General features: G+C 39.8%; 1 protein-coding gene across 6 annotated transcripts in view; it reads left to right on the top strand.

Annotated features, from left to right (window-relative positions):
- The window catches only part of NBEA (neurobeachin), an 848387-nt gene that overhangs the window by 783064 nt on the left and 50363 nt on the right, over window positions 1-14960 (top strand). For all 6 annotated transcript variants that reach the window (XM_073341812.1, XM_073341823.1, XM_073341834.1 and 3 more), the window contains one exon: window positions 4716-4883. In XM_073341812.1, the coding sequence (XP_073197913.1) occupies window positions 4716-4883 (168 nt within the window). The remainder of the gene's footprint in view (window positions 1-4715; window positions 4884-14960) is intronic.

Here is a 14960-nt window from a genome sequence, read left to right on the forward strand (position 1 = left end):
GGATTATGTTTCCTAATGTGACTTACTTTGCATTTACCAACATTGAATTTCATCTGCCATGTTCTTCACCAGTCACCCAGTTTTGTGAGATCCAGTTGTAACTCTTTGCAATCTGTTTTGGATTTAGCTATTTTGAGTAATTTTGTATTGTCTTCAAATTTTTCCACCTCACTGTTTACCCCCTTTTCCAGATCATTTATGAATATGTTAAACAGCACCGGACCCAGTACAGATACTTGGGGGACACCACTATTTACCTCTCTCCATTCTGAAAACTGACTATTTATTCCTACCCTTTGTTTCCTATCTTTACACCAGTTACCAATTCATGAGAGGACCTTCCTCTTATCCCATGACATTTTACCTTGCTTAAGAGCCTTTTGTGAGAGACCTTGTCAAAGGCTTTCTGAAAGTCCCAGTACACTGTATCTACTGGATCACCCTTGTCCACATGCTTGTTGACCCCCTCAAAGAATTCTAGTAGATTGGTGAAGCATGATTTCCCTTTACAAAAACCATGTTGACTCTTCACCCAAAAAATTGTGTTAATCTATGTGTCTGATAATTCTGTTCTTTACGATAGTTTCAACCATTTGCCTGGTACTGAAGTGAGGTTTACTGGCCTGTAAATGCCAGAATCACCTCTGGAGCCTTTTTAAAAAATCTGTGTCATATTAGCTATCCTCCAATCATCTGATACAGAGGATGATTTAGATGATAGGTTACATACCACAATTGGTAGTTCTGCAATTTCATATTTTAGTTCCTTCAGAACATTTGGGTGAATACCATCTAGTCCTAGTGACTTATTACTGTTTCTTTTGTCATTTTTTCTAAAACCTCCTCTATTGACACCTTAATCTTGGACAGTTCTTCATATTTGTCACCTAAAAGAAATGGCTCAGATGTGGAAATCTCCCTCACCCTCTGCAGTGAAGACCGATGCAAAGAAGTCATTTAGTTTCTCGCAATGGCCTTATCTTCCCTGAGTGCTCCTTTAGCACCTCTATCATGCAGTGGTCCCAGTGATTCTGTGGCAGGCTTCCTGCTTCTGATGTACTTAAATTCAAACACCCCTCTTTTATAGCCCCCTTAACCCTCATAAGGGAGGGGAGTGGTGGCAGGGTCCCAGCAGCAGGATGAGTGGGACGAGGATTGGAAAGACGGCGGGCTGACAGCAGCCCCTTGAGTATATAGAAATGTATGTGGAATTACCTGCACTGTACACTTTTATCTGCTGAGTATTGGCAGGTTTTTAAGAATAAATTTGTGGCCTGATTAAAACCACATCTGGTGCTTCCTGTCCCTTTTCCGGCATAGCCAGACAAAGGAAAATGTTAAGCAACCTAAATATAGGGGGTTGCTGCCAGCTCCCCCTATAATTAGTGATTAACTGAAAACCTGATTTAAGTGTTAATTAACAAATTATGTTGATGCTGGTTTTATTTTCAAGAAATTAAAGATGATTATAGGTTTATTAGAAGTGCTAATTTAAGAGCCTAATTCCTTTACTTTAAACTCCAGATAAGTAAATATCTTCACTTTTAAAGCTAGCCAGACACATTCTGCCAGATAATGACACAATTCATTGAATTGCAGCTATATATCAAAAAATTGTTTAATGTGGCCATACTAATGTGGCATTTTGATAAGCTGGGCCTAAAACTATTATGTTCTTGCCCTGTATATGGAATAATGAAAAGGCTGAAGCAGGAACAAAACATACAGTGAAAAAATGCTATCCTCAAAACATTTACAGATTATCAGCATAAATCAGTGCAGCATTTAACATATGCAACAGCCTTATCGCAATGGTTTATATTTCTAACTGCTCTAGAGCTCCATATCTAGGTTTGGGCAGAGCGAGAGAAAGAGAATGTATAGTGCCAACATAGAGCACAACAGTCATCATGAAACAGATGTGCTTGCTTGAATAAAAGAACCACAACCTTTGTCATACCACTAATAATCTTATTTGCCATGTCCTGTAGAGCTCCAGGCCTAACAAGCAGTTGCTTCAGATCAATGGGTCTCCGACACCCAAGCACCCAGGATTGCTTGACCTGGATCAGGGCTATCACATTGCACAAAAGGTTCCCGAGCACCAAATGACAGTTAGCAGCTATGTTTGTTCAAACCATGGCCAATTCTAGCATCAACCACTCTTTCACATATAGACTTGTTGAGCTTTTTTGTATGACTTTCACTTTCCTTTTGCATTTAACCTATGTTTTGGCAGTTTTGGTATTGGATAACAATTTCATAAGACTATGTCCATTAACATTCTTGGCAAGGACAAGCCAATGGCCTTTACGGGGAGCTACAGTAGTGAATGTGGATCACATATGTATCAAAGAAGAATGGTTATGAACTGGATCATCAGATCCAAATCTCCAAAAACTTCCCAGTTCTGGATTTTGTGGCTCAGGCATAGGGTTGCCAATTTTTGTTGGATGTATTCCTGGAGGTTTCATCACATGACTTAATTTTTAATTCCTGGAGACTCCAGGGCAATCCTGGAGGGTTGGCAACCGTACTCAGGCATGTTCTTATAAGATGGGCCTGAAACAGAACACTTGATCTGAATTTTTTAGAACTTTGCATCTGTATCCAAACTTAACCTTCTTCTTTGAGTTCTATGTGTATTCCACACGTAGGTGCGTGTGCGTGCCATGTATGCAAGTCCGGAAATTCTAGCAAGCAGTGACGGTTGGCCTGCACATGCACAGTAATTCACCTCATGCTCCAGACCAAGGGCATAAAAGGCAATGCAGGCCAACGCCTCTCCAGTTCCTTCTTACCGCCGTATGGCCTGAGTCAGAATCCCTACATCCACACGTTTCTCCAGCTTTTACTATTATTACTCTGTAAACAAATTTGTAAATAGTTTATAGTACATATTAGCATAGTTAAAGTTTTAGTATAATTGATATAGGTGGTTTTTCTCCCCTTACCGGGGACTTGGGCATTCTGCCAGCAATGCCCAGTCAACTTACTATGTAAACCACAAAGGATTCAGAGGCCTCTGTTTTCAGCCACCTCTGCTGCCATGCACTCTTCCCATTCCCAGCCACTTGCTAAGGGCTGCTTTTTGATGTCGTGGTCAAGATCCACCCACCACTGTTGGTGCCATCCAATCTACCCACATTATTCTGTGGGATGCCTTGTAGGTTTTGCACATAATTGGGATGCCTTGTAGGTTTTGCACATAATTTGACTCCATAATGACAGACAGTTGGGTCTTATAAATTATCCATCAGGATACTACATAGAGTTTCTTTCCCTCCATCCATCATGCAAACTTCCTTCCTGGATCCCCTTCAGGGATCACTGTCATAAGGTGATTCTTCGCCAGGAGACAGACTCCGTTCTCGTGTGAGTGGCAATAGAGTGAATGCCACCTCAATATCAAGGAAGAGGTTTCTATTCCCCTTACTTCTTGGTCCCCCAAAAGGATGGAGACCCCTTCTGTACCTTCAACAACTGAACATTTTATTCTAAAGTCAAAGTTCAGGATGGTTACACTCGTATTGAGGAAACCGAACTATAACTCCAAGGAGGCACCATGACAGGATATCCAAATTTATTTAGTTGAATACAATTTTCCCTCAAAAAATAATTTTATTGGAAAATTTTCGCCCAGTCCTAGTAACTGGTATAGAAAATCCATTAAAGTAACCTTTAATGCTTACATACATACTAAGAACCTGTAGAGGAGAACTGTATATATTTTGCAGATAATAGCCTGTGGGCAAGCAAGATAAGTGGTTTCTAGTGGAAGGAAGTTAAGGGCAGTGACATCTAAAGGTAGAAAGAAAAGGAGTACTTGTGACACCTTAGAGACTAACCAATTTATTTGAGCATAAGCTTTCGTGAGCTACAGCTCACTTCATCAGATGCATATCGTGGAAACTGCAGCCTAATAAATTGGTTAGTCTCTAAGGTGCCACAAGTACTCCTTTTCTTTTTGCGAATACAGACTAACACGGCTGTTACTCTGAAACCTATCTAAAGGTAGGTAGATCTTCCCCTTCTCTGAGCCTTTCAAAGCTCCCAATGCAGGCAGTGACATCTAAAGGTAGGTAGATCTTTCTCTGTAATGGAGAGGCCAAGCTCAACCTTTATTGCTATCATCACTTCTATGGCTGCAGTTTAGTACCTTCTCCTCACCACTTGTGTTACACAGGGGGGTTAGACAAACATTGGCCCTTTCTCAGTGAGCCACAACCCCCGGTTGGAGTTCAAAAACATCTTATTTTCTCTATACAGCTGTTTAAAACTAATACTGTATTCCTGTCTTTTCCATTTTGGATTTAAAATTAATTAGAGCTGGTTGGAAAATGAGCAGCAGATCAGGATATTTTTGCTCATTTCCCCCATTTTTCATCAATTTTTAGACAGATTGGGCAATAAATTTATCGGACAGCTCTAGAATTAATTAAAACAATCATAGTTAGCCAAATCCTGTTTTTGAAAAGGAAATTAACAACTGAACAAAATAAGAGTAATGCCCTTTAATTTTTTTCACAATATAATTAGTTGAGTGGTTATTTAATGTTTGTTTGAAGGACTTCAGATATATACTGTAAGTATGAACAAGAATTGTAGTGCTGTACAGTACAGTTCCTTTAGGCAATAAGAAAAGTGAAGACAGAATTTAAGCATGTAAATATGAGAAACAGTATTTGTCCCCTGACTTTGAATTTCATTTCCAGGCGCTGGAAAGTGAGTTTGTATCATGCCAACTTCATCAGTGGATTGACCTTATATTTGGCTACAAGCAACGAGGACCAGAAGCAGTGCGTGCACTCAATGTTTTCCACTACCTAACGTATGAAGGCTCTGTGAATCTGGACAGTATCACTGATCCTGTCCTCAGGGAGGTAAGCATTTACTATCATTTCATTCTAAAAACTGCCGTCATCTCCCAGGCATCATTAATGTATCATCTTTTTTTAGTTTAAAAAAAAACTTTTTGGTTTGATTTTATTGACTTTATTCAGAACTTGGGATACGAGGTGATTCCAAAAAGGGAAAGTCAAGTATGTTTAAAAGTCAAAGAGGTCTAGATGCTGGGCAGTATTTTCTTTGCTAGGAAGCACTGTCATATATAATACAATTAATACGCACTCCATTTATTATAGTGCAAGTTATGTTCTACAAAATGAACCATCTTTACAATTAGCATCTGATAGATACACTTAGTAAAACTGGAAAGCTGAAATAAAAAGATTACTTTGCATTGTGGTCATGAGTCAGAGGAAAACATGTAACATTTCCAGATAATGCAATACCAATTATGTGCATCAATAGAATCATACTTTACAGGCTGACAAATAGAATTAGTTCAAATTACTGTAGTTTTTCTTTCTGTAATGTGCAATCAAATGTTACCATTAAAGGAGGTTTTTAGGTTTAATTTTTTGTGTGTGTTGGGTTGTTTTGTGGGATTTTTTGTGCGGGTGTTTTGTTCAAATATGTTTACACTAGCCATCTGGGCAGAATCATGTTGCTATCCTCATATGTGTTTTATTTACAGTCAGTGTGCTTGTTTTTAGTAAAATTATTAAGAATTATTTCTATAGATACCATTCATGCATTGGATAAAATGATTAAAAATTAGGTGAAAAGTGTGAAGATACAACAGCTGCTAGATGAGTGCTGCTGTGATGAAGCTATACACACAATCGTCCATTCCCCCAGATATCTACCATCTGTTGTATGCAAAACAGTAATAATTTATACACTACCGGGCTTTGGAATTGTTTTTTTCTGGGGAGGGGGGAGGGAGGAGGATGAGTTTTGTTTTGTTTTGTGGTTTTTTGTTTCTTGGAGGAGTGTTTTGTTTGGCGCTTTTTTTGTTTTAATTTTGAAGACAGAAAACTAGTAGATTGTGAAAAAGAAACAGCTATCAAAGAAACATTTGGATTCAGTGAGGCTAATTTTTTATTTTGGAATAATGCATTTTAATGTCTTTTTACCATTTAGATTGCTAACCAAAAATAGAGAGACTAAAAAAAATCTGATCATTAGATTCTTAGGGCTAGAATTTCAGAAGGTGTATTTTAAGGTTCAGATCCTGCAAACATTTATTCTAATACCCCATTTTAAGCATTTGATGAGACCCATTGATTCCAATGGGACTACTCAAGTGCTTAAAATTAAGTACGTGCATAATGGTTTGCAGGTTCCAGAGACTTAGAGCATAATTAGAGGCAATAAAATGCAGATTTGCATGCACAAAATAACAATAATTTTTGAAAGTATAAGTGAGGTGCTTATGCAATGAAAGCAAAGGAGTGCTATACCTAGTAGTTCAATACGACTAGTAACTTTGCAATAATAGAGGTAATGCAATACTTAAGGCCCTGATTTGCATGGACAGACCTCCGTGTCTGACTTCAAGGGCCTCTCCTCAAAGGGTGGCTTGTAGGATTGAGGTCAGTGTGCTTTGCTTAACATCTTGTGACATGATGAGCATCTTCAGCTCTCTTGTGAGCTTAGTTACATGCACAACTTATTGTCAGGATTTTTTTAAAAAATCAGGGAGATGTTTTTGTGCTCCCACATGCACGTCTAACCTATGCCCCCTTAGTCATTAACATATATGTCTCTTCTTTCTCATGCTTCCCTTTGCATTCTAAACAACTTCTCACAGCTCCATTTTCTTCTTCATTCCACACACACGAAGAAAATTTATTTTTAGCTTATTTTTAGTGATACTGAGAGAAAAATGTTCAATTTAAAATAGAAAAGAAATCTGAATCCCCTTCATTTCCTCATAAATAGTTTGTCATACCTAGACACATAATATACTTGTTCCCCTGAAAGACTTCAAACACTAATCCTGCTCTGTGTTCTTTGCAAAATAAAAATACCTTCTTGTTCATTTTTTGTCCATATGTGATCACACATACAAGATCATATGGATTTATACAGGCAGATTTGGAGTCTTTTCAGATTTATTTGAACTATAATTATAAATGGTATATAGGTTTCAGAGTAGCAGCCGTGTTAGTCTGTATTCGCAAAAAAAGAAAAGGAGGACTTGTGGCACCTTAGAGACTAACCAATTTATTTGAGCATAAGCTTTTGTGAACTACAGCTCACTTCATCAGATGCATTCAGTGGAAAATACAGCAGGGAGATTTATATACACAAAGAACATGAAACAATGGGTGTTACCATACACACTGTAACCAGAGTGATCACTTAAGGTGAGCTATTACCAGCAGGAGAGCTGGGGGTGGGGTTGGGGGGGGAAGGGAACCTTTTGTAGTGATAATCAAGGTGGGCCATTTCCAGCAGTTAACAAGAACATCTGAGGAACAGTGGCGGGGTGGGGTGGGGAGTGGGGGATAAACATGGGGAAATAGTTTTACTTTGTGTAATGACTCATCCACTCCCAGTCTCTATTCAAGCCTAAGTTAATTGTATCCAGTTTGCAAATTAATTCCAATTCAGCAATCTCTCATTGGAGTCTGTTTTTGAAGTTTTTTGTTGAAGTATTGCCACTTCTAGGTCTGTAATCGAGTGACCAAAGAGATTGAAGTGTTCTTGAACTGGTTTATGAATGTTATAATTCTTGACGTCTGATTTGTGTCCCTTTATTCTTTTACGTAGAGACTGTCCAGTTTGACCAACGTACATGGCAGAGGGGCATTGCTGGCACATGATGGCATATATCACATTGGTAGATGTGCAGGTGAACGAGCCTCTGATATTGTGGCTGATGTGATTAGGCCCTATGATGGTGTCCCCTGAATAGATATGTGAACACAGTTGGCAACGGGCTTTGTTGCAAGGATAGGTTCCTGGGTTAGTGTTTTTGTTGTGTGGTGTGTGGTTGCTGGTGAGTATTTGCTTCAGGTTGGGGGGCTGTCTGTAAGCAAGGACTAGCCTGTCTCCCAAGATCTGTGAGAGTCGTCCTTCAGGATAGGTTGTAGATCCTTGATGATGCGTTGGGGCTGAAGGTGATGGCTAGTGGCGTTCTGTTATTTTCTTTGTTGGGCCTGTCCTGTAGTAGGTGACTTCTGGGTACTCTTCTGGCTCTGTCAATCTGTTTCTTCACTTCACCAGGTGAGTATTGTAGTTGTAAGAATGCTTGATAGAGATCTTGTAGATGTTTGTCTCTGTCTGAGGGGTTGGAGCAAATGCAGTTGTATCATAGAGCTTGGCTGTAGACAATGGATTGTGTGGTGTGGTCTGGGTGAAAGCTGGAGGCATGTAGGTAGGCATAGCAGTCAGTAGGTTTCCGGTATAGGGTGGTGTTTATATGACCATCACGTATTTAGCACGTATTTAGTCCAGGAAGTGGATCTTTTGTGTGGACTGGTCAGGCTGAGGTTGATGGTGGGATGGAAATTGTTGAAATCATGATGGAATTCCTCAAAGGCTTCTTTTCAATGGGTCCAGATGATGAAGATGTCATCAATGTAGCGCAAGTAGAGTAGGGGCATTAGGGGACGAGAGCTGAGTAAGCGTTGTTCTAAGTCAGCCATAAAAATGTTGGCATACTGTGGGGCCATGCGGGTACCCATAGCAGTGCCGCTGATTTGAAGGTATACATTGTCCCCAAATGTGAAATAGTTATGGGTGAGGACAAAGTCACAAAGTTCAGCCACCAGGTTTGCCGTGACATTATCGGGGATACTGTTCCTGACGGCTTGTAGTCCATTTTTGTGTGGAATGTTGGTACTCCTGCTGGTAATAGCTCACCTTAAGTGATCACTCTCCTTATAGTGTGTATGGTAACACCCATTGTTTCATGTTCTCTGTGTATGTAAATCTCCCCACTGTATTTTCCACTGAATGCATCCGATGAAGTGAGCTGTAGCTCACGAAAGCTTATGCTCAAATAAATTGGTATATAGGTTCTCTGGCCAATAAAAATGGTGTTTGATATCTGGATCAGTATTTATCAGTGGTTCAGACATGGATGATATGTTTTTATTACAACTGCATATTTTAGTTATGATTTGCATTCTTCTGAAAAAAATGGACTTTTTAGGTTTCTAAATACTTTTCTCTTATTTTTATAATTGATTTTAGCAGATAGTCCACCGAACAATATATAAGCAAGAAGGTCATTTTAAATGTGTTTTAAATCCCATAAAATATAAATATATAAACACTAGAAAATTAAATTCCTTTTTGTCATATGTATTATATCACATTATATCACATGTATTATATCACACGTTGTGAACTGTTGTGTTTGATATTTTAACTTGGTAATAGTTGAATGTAAAAGATCTTTTTAAAGAAAAGTTGAACATTACAATATCAATACAATACAATCTCAATACGATGTCTGCTGTTAAAAGTCAGGATATACCAGCAATTCCTACCCCACAATATCTGAAATACTCTTATTTAATTTTTCTAAATAAAGGAAAATAGTGAGTTTTTGTGCTGCAACTAGGAGGTTGGTGAACAGATTTTAGCATAGGCTATGATTTAAGCAAATGACCGTTACTTTTAGCTTGAAATCCCATCACCTGTTATCAGGGAAACAGGCTAGATTATTGTGGTTGCCTCCTCCAACAGTGGCCATAACAGGTCTCAAAACAGACAAGGAACCCAGCACTCTTTTCCCAATGAAATGTGACTTCAAATAACTGTCCCTTAGCCAAGCTCCCAACTCATGAGAAGAATTGGGCATGAATCTCTAATCTTTATCATTGTAAAAGTCAAGTCCCCATCCAACCCCAAATAGAAACGGTTCCTCGAGCCAGGTGGTGATCAGCCAAAACCAGAGCATGAAAGGATGCATGGTGGATGTCTCGGACCTCAGGTCTACCAGAAACTTTAGCCAGTGGGGCTTCCATTGATCACAAAGCAACATAATCAACACAGGTAGGCTGAATAAAAGATCATTCATTACTGCCTTCCCCAACCGCTGATATCAGTTTGTCCACAAATAAAAGGCGAGAACAGCAAATCAGCAGATTGATGGGATAAGATAAAAACTTCCTAGTCATAAAAGGGAATTCTTCCCCTCCATCCTGGCTGTGGGTTTAAATCATTATTTGCCCCGCATCCCCAGCTCCTGCTTTTGTTTAGGAAAAAAATATCTTCTAGGTAAAAACACTTTTGTGCCCAGCAAGAGAGAACCAGATCCTCACACCTAACTAATTATTCTGGTGCTATCTTTCAGTATAGATGGCCCAATGCCTCAGATTTGAACACCTCCAATTTCAGAGGAGGGTTCAAGATCCAGACCCAAATCCACAACCCTCTCTGTCATTCGGGAACACAACAAAGTTAGCACTCTGTCACCTTTTGACAATGTTCACTCTTATGAAAGTACATTAGTGTCCTAACTGACCATATAGTTGCCAGTTTGTGCACACAACTGAGGCACACTAGTTTCAAATATTCGCTATTTTGCAGAAATCCTGCCTTAGGACCCAGCTTGAGTGCCTCAGTTGAACACTGGGGTTGGAATTCACAAGGGGGACTTAGGTGCTGCCACGATCAGCATTGCAGCATCTAACTTTTAGAGGACCTGTCACCAAGTGGAATTCACAAACCTGAGGTGCCCAGGCCCCCTAAACAAGCAGGATGCGGGAGCAATTTTTATAGTGGGGGTGCTGATAGCCGTTGAACCAAAATGTAAACCCTATATATGATGGAAACCATTTGAAGCCGGGGGTGTGGCAGCACACACACACCCTAGTTCCAGCACCTATGTATATAAGGCAAGAGGAGAGTTAGGTGCCTAAGCATGGGATTCACAAAAGACGTCATGCTGAGAGGAGAGCTGCCTGAGCTAACACATAGGAAATGCCAAGGAAAGGGGTGAGGCCTATACCCCATCCATCAAAGGATGTTGGGTGCCTAACTCTGGGTCAAAGGGAGGTGCTTTTCTCCACTTGGGATTCAGCTATGAACCCTTTCCTGGAGTTAGGTGCCTAAGACAGGCCAGCACTTTTGCAAGAAAAGCAAAGGTGGGGGAACTGGCACCCCCTACCCCTTTAATAATTTTTAGCCTAATGGTTAGACCACTTACTCAGGACTTGAAAGACCTGTGTTCAATTCCCCTTTTACGGAACAGGGATTTGAACTCAAATCTCCCTTTTCCTAGGGGAGTGCTCTAACCACTGGCCTATGGAGAATTTTATGACAGGGCTCTCTAAATCTCTCCAGTTGAGTTTTTTCCACTGTGTATAAATGCTTCCGTAGTAACTGAGCCAGAGAGAGAATTAAAATGCATCTGTAGCCTTGCTGTAGCCTCTGCTCAGAGGTGAAAGAACCAATGTTAACATCTCTGCTGTACATCAGGTAAAGAGGTGAATTGAACCCCAGGTCTCCTAGGTAAATGTTCTAATTACTGGGCCACCACCACTTCTTATTCCTCATTCTGGACATTTTATGTAGGTTTAAGCATGTTCTGAGCACATCTACCAGATGGGGCCCCAGAGGTAAACTAAGAGGGGCATAGGTGTGAGTTAGGCACTGAGCTGCTGGGTAACTGAGGTGGCTGTGTGCATATCCAGGTGCTGAAATTTAGTCTGCTCAGGGACTTTAATAGCAGAAACTATTAGATCCCTAGGGACATTAGGCAGCTGCTCAGCAGGGGTTTTGTGAATCCCAGTGTCACCTAAATGACTTCTGCATCTTCCCCATATTATATCACCATCTAGTGCAGAAGAACCTCCCTGGCCCTGTTATTAGTGGTTCCTCCATCTCCCTCTTTATGAATATCATGTAGGGTGGCCACCCATCCTGAATTAGGTGGGACAGTCCCAAAATGCAGAATTCAAATCCTGGTCCTGGGCTGAATGACTTCAGGACAGTATTTGTCCTCAATTCCCTGCGGTACTGCCCAGCACTTGCCCGAGTCTCAGAGGTGGCGCCAGCCTCTTTCCGGTGGGGGAGTGGAGGTGGACCTTAGCCCCCCCTTGCCATGATGCTCCACCCCCTGCTCCTCCTTTCTCCCTGAGGCCTCGCCCCCTGGCAAGGCCAGAGGCCAGAGGTGGGTAGTAGTAAGAGCCACCCAGAGAGCCCGGGCTGCTGTGAGGAGCCCTCAAGTCCTGGACCATCCACCTGCCCTGGGCCTTGCGAACATGGACTGGGGCTACTCTTAGGCACCCCATCACCCCATCCAGGGCAGGTGGAGGCTCCAGGGCTCCCCACAGCAGCCCAGGCTCCCTGGGAAGCTCTTACCAGGGCTCGGCTCTGGCTTCCAGCCTGGCCAAGGTGTGAGGCCTTGGGTGGAAGAGGAGGAGCTGGGGGCAGGCCACAGGAGAAGAGGAGGAGCAGAAAGTGGGGTCACAGAGAGTGGGCAGGTATCCTGCATGTGTCCCGCTTTTGCCTTTTGAAAAGGTGGTCACCCTAATATCATGATGGGTGTGGCCCACCTCTGATTTTTAAAATTTAAATTAACAATAACTATATATGTCAAGATGTGTCTCTTCATTGAAATAAGCCTTTGCGAACTTGAGATCTGCACTAAATTAGAAGAATTACTAATCAATAATATACATGCTATATTTACTGAAACTTATTCTTCAGATTTCATGGTGTCACCAAATATATATTTATATCTAGAGGGAGAAAATCACCCTAATGCATTACAAGTAGTAGTTAGCTCAAACCAAAACTGTGTCTCTGGGTGCCCCAAAGTGAATCCAAGTCCTAAATTTCTGGCTTAGGCCCTGCTGAATTTGAAGTGGGAAGTCTTCCATTTTTAAAATATAAAAATACTTGAAAGAGAGTCTTTTTAGCAATATGAGTAGCTTCTCTTTTATTCTGCGCATTGCAAAATTGTATTCATGTTATAATAAAAGAAGAGGAAGAACTAAGTAGTAAAAATTAACATTGTCAGGCCCAAATTAAGTGGAAATTTTTTGTTGTTACAATCTTAATATTTCTCAGTTGCAGGTGTGTCTGTATATCACTGGTGTCTATTGTATTAAAAAACCATACATTGTGAAATAAATGCTAAAATTTGAAGAACAGTTTAAGGATATTGATTTATTCTTACTTGACAGGTGAAATCATGGTTGCAGCACTAACCACAGCAATTATGGCATTAAAATGTCAAGAAATTAGGGGTCAGAATAACAGATAATTTTCTTCCTTGTGTCAGATTAAAAATTGACATTCTTTGACAGCACAGGATCTCTTGCTGAGAAAATTATGACAGCTTAACTCATCTTGTACATGTAAAGCTGTAATTGATAATGAACAATTTACTGTGACAGCCTTCTCCTGTGGAGAAACATGACAGAACATCTCTGGTACAAAGTCTGTATCTCTTTTTAATATGTAAACAGCAGTTATATTGGACATTAGATGTTATTTGGAATTGTCTTTACTGTTGGTTTACATCATAATCCAAACCCTTTTTTTCTGGACAGGTTCAGCTGATTTCAAAGAGCTGATGTTAAAAATGCTAATGCATAAAACAATGATATCTAAAGCACACTAGGTAAAATTGTAACTGTATTATTTGTCCATCTATATTCTCTGAGGAATGAGCATTTCACAGGCTACTCAATATACATCTCATGGCCTAAATTTTCAAAAGTGACTAGGGATTTTCGGTGCCTATATTTTTGGGTGCGCAACTTGAGAAACTTTGAAAGGAAATGATTTTTCAGAAGTTCCAAGCACCCATTATTTTGAAAACATGTGTCTCAAGTTTGGTACCCGGACATGGGAGAACTTAAACTCAGTAGTTATTTTTGAAAAGCCAGGGCCTTATTCTTCCACTTCATAAATTATTGTGTGATTGAAGCATGAACAGCACACTAATATACGTTTCATTTAAAAAAGAATGAACATAACCATGTGAATAATTTTTCAGTACTGCCTTGTGGATTAAACTGAAAATGATTAAGAGGAGATACTCATTTTGATGACTAAAAATGTAATTAAACTAGTCACATGTAACATTGAAAGCACATTTTTTGTATAAACTCACAGAAAGTCAATATTTTTGGCTTACTGTTTATTTTTTTGTTTAAAGCTATTGCCAGATCTCCATCTACTTTGATAGCACACAATTTGTTCATCATTAGTAGTGTTTAAAAAACCAAGTGAAGCATTATACTGTACAGTTTTTGGTTTGTATACACATTCTAGCTGACTTTTCTTTTCTTTTTTTTCATACTCAGTCGGAAATGTAGAGAGGCAGTGCATTACAACTGCTAGCCTTTATATGTACGGCATGTTCAGCAAAAGATGAATTGTATGTTTGCAGAAAAAACAAAGGAATATGAAGAAGACTGGGTTCAGATATTTGTTCTGAGCAGTCACCCGTCAAAATACCTGAGCATACCTGCAGCCCACACAGCCAAATTGAAAAATGATTAAAATGACTAGCATTTGACAGTCAGTCTCCATGCCCGTAAACTAATCCTAGGAGGACAGTTTTGCAGGCAGCTAGTAGCGCATACAGCCTATACAATATTTTATTTCTTTACTGTGGACTTTATAGTCAGCATATTTAAATGATTTAAAAAGTCATAATGATGTGGTGGTCTTGCAGTGCTTTTCAGTTACCCTCCTTTCTGGGTTTTATATTTTAGATGATATTTTCTTCTCTTATCTTTCTTTGATCTGACAGGAACAACAAAGCATCCCTCTGGATCTGCTACAGTGAAATATGCCCACAGGAAGCAGAGTTTTCACTTTTTTCTTTCTTGCTGAAACACTCTTTGCTACTACAGAGGGCTGACATGATAGGGTTGTCAAGAACCATCAAGATAGATATATCTTTAACAAAGAGTTGGAATGGGAGCCTTTTCTGCTGGCTGAACCTAGAAAAATTATGAGGAAAAAATTAACACACTTACCATTCAAATAGAATAAAAGACTTACATAATGACACCCACTGCTAACCCTTGCAAGCATGTGCTTGTTCTTACTCTTGCTCTGAGTTATTCTTATTTCTTTTCTTTTTTCTTCTGTGATCTCTTTCTTTGATCTGACAGAATATCAAAACCACC

Source organism: Lepidochelys kempii, chromosome 1 (assembly GCF_965140265.1).
Source record: "Lepidochelys kempii isolate rLepKem1 chromosome 1, rLepKem1.hap2, whole genome shotgun sequence".
NCBI classification, from domain to species: Eukaryota; Metazoa; Chordata; order Testudines; family Cheloniidae; genus Lepidochelys; species Lepidochelys kempii.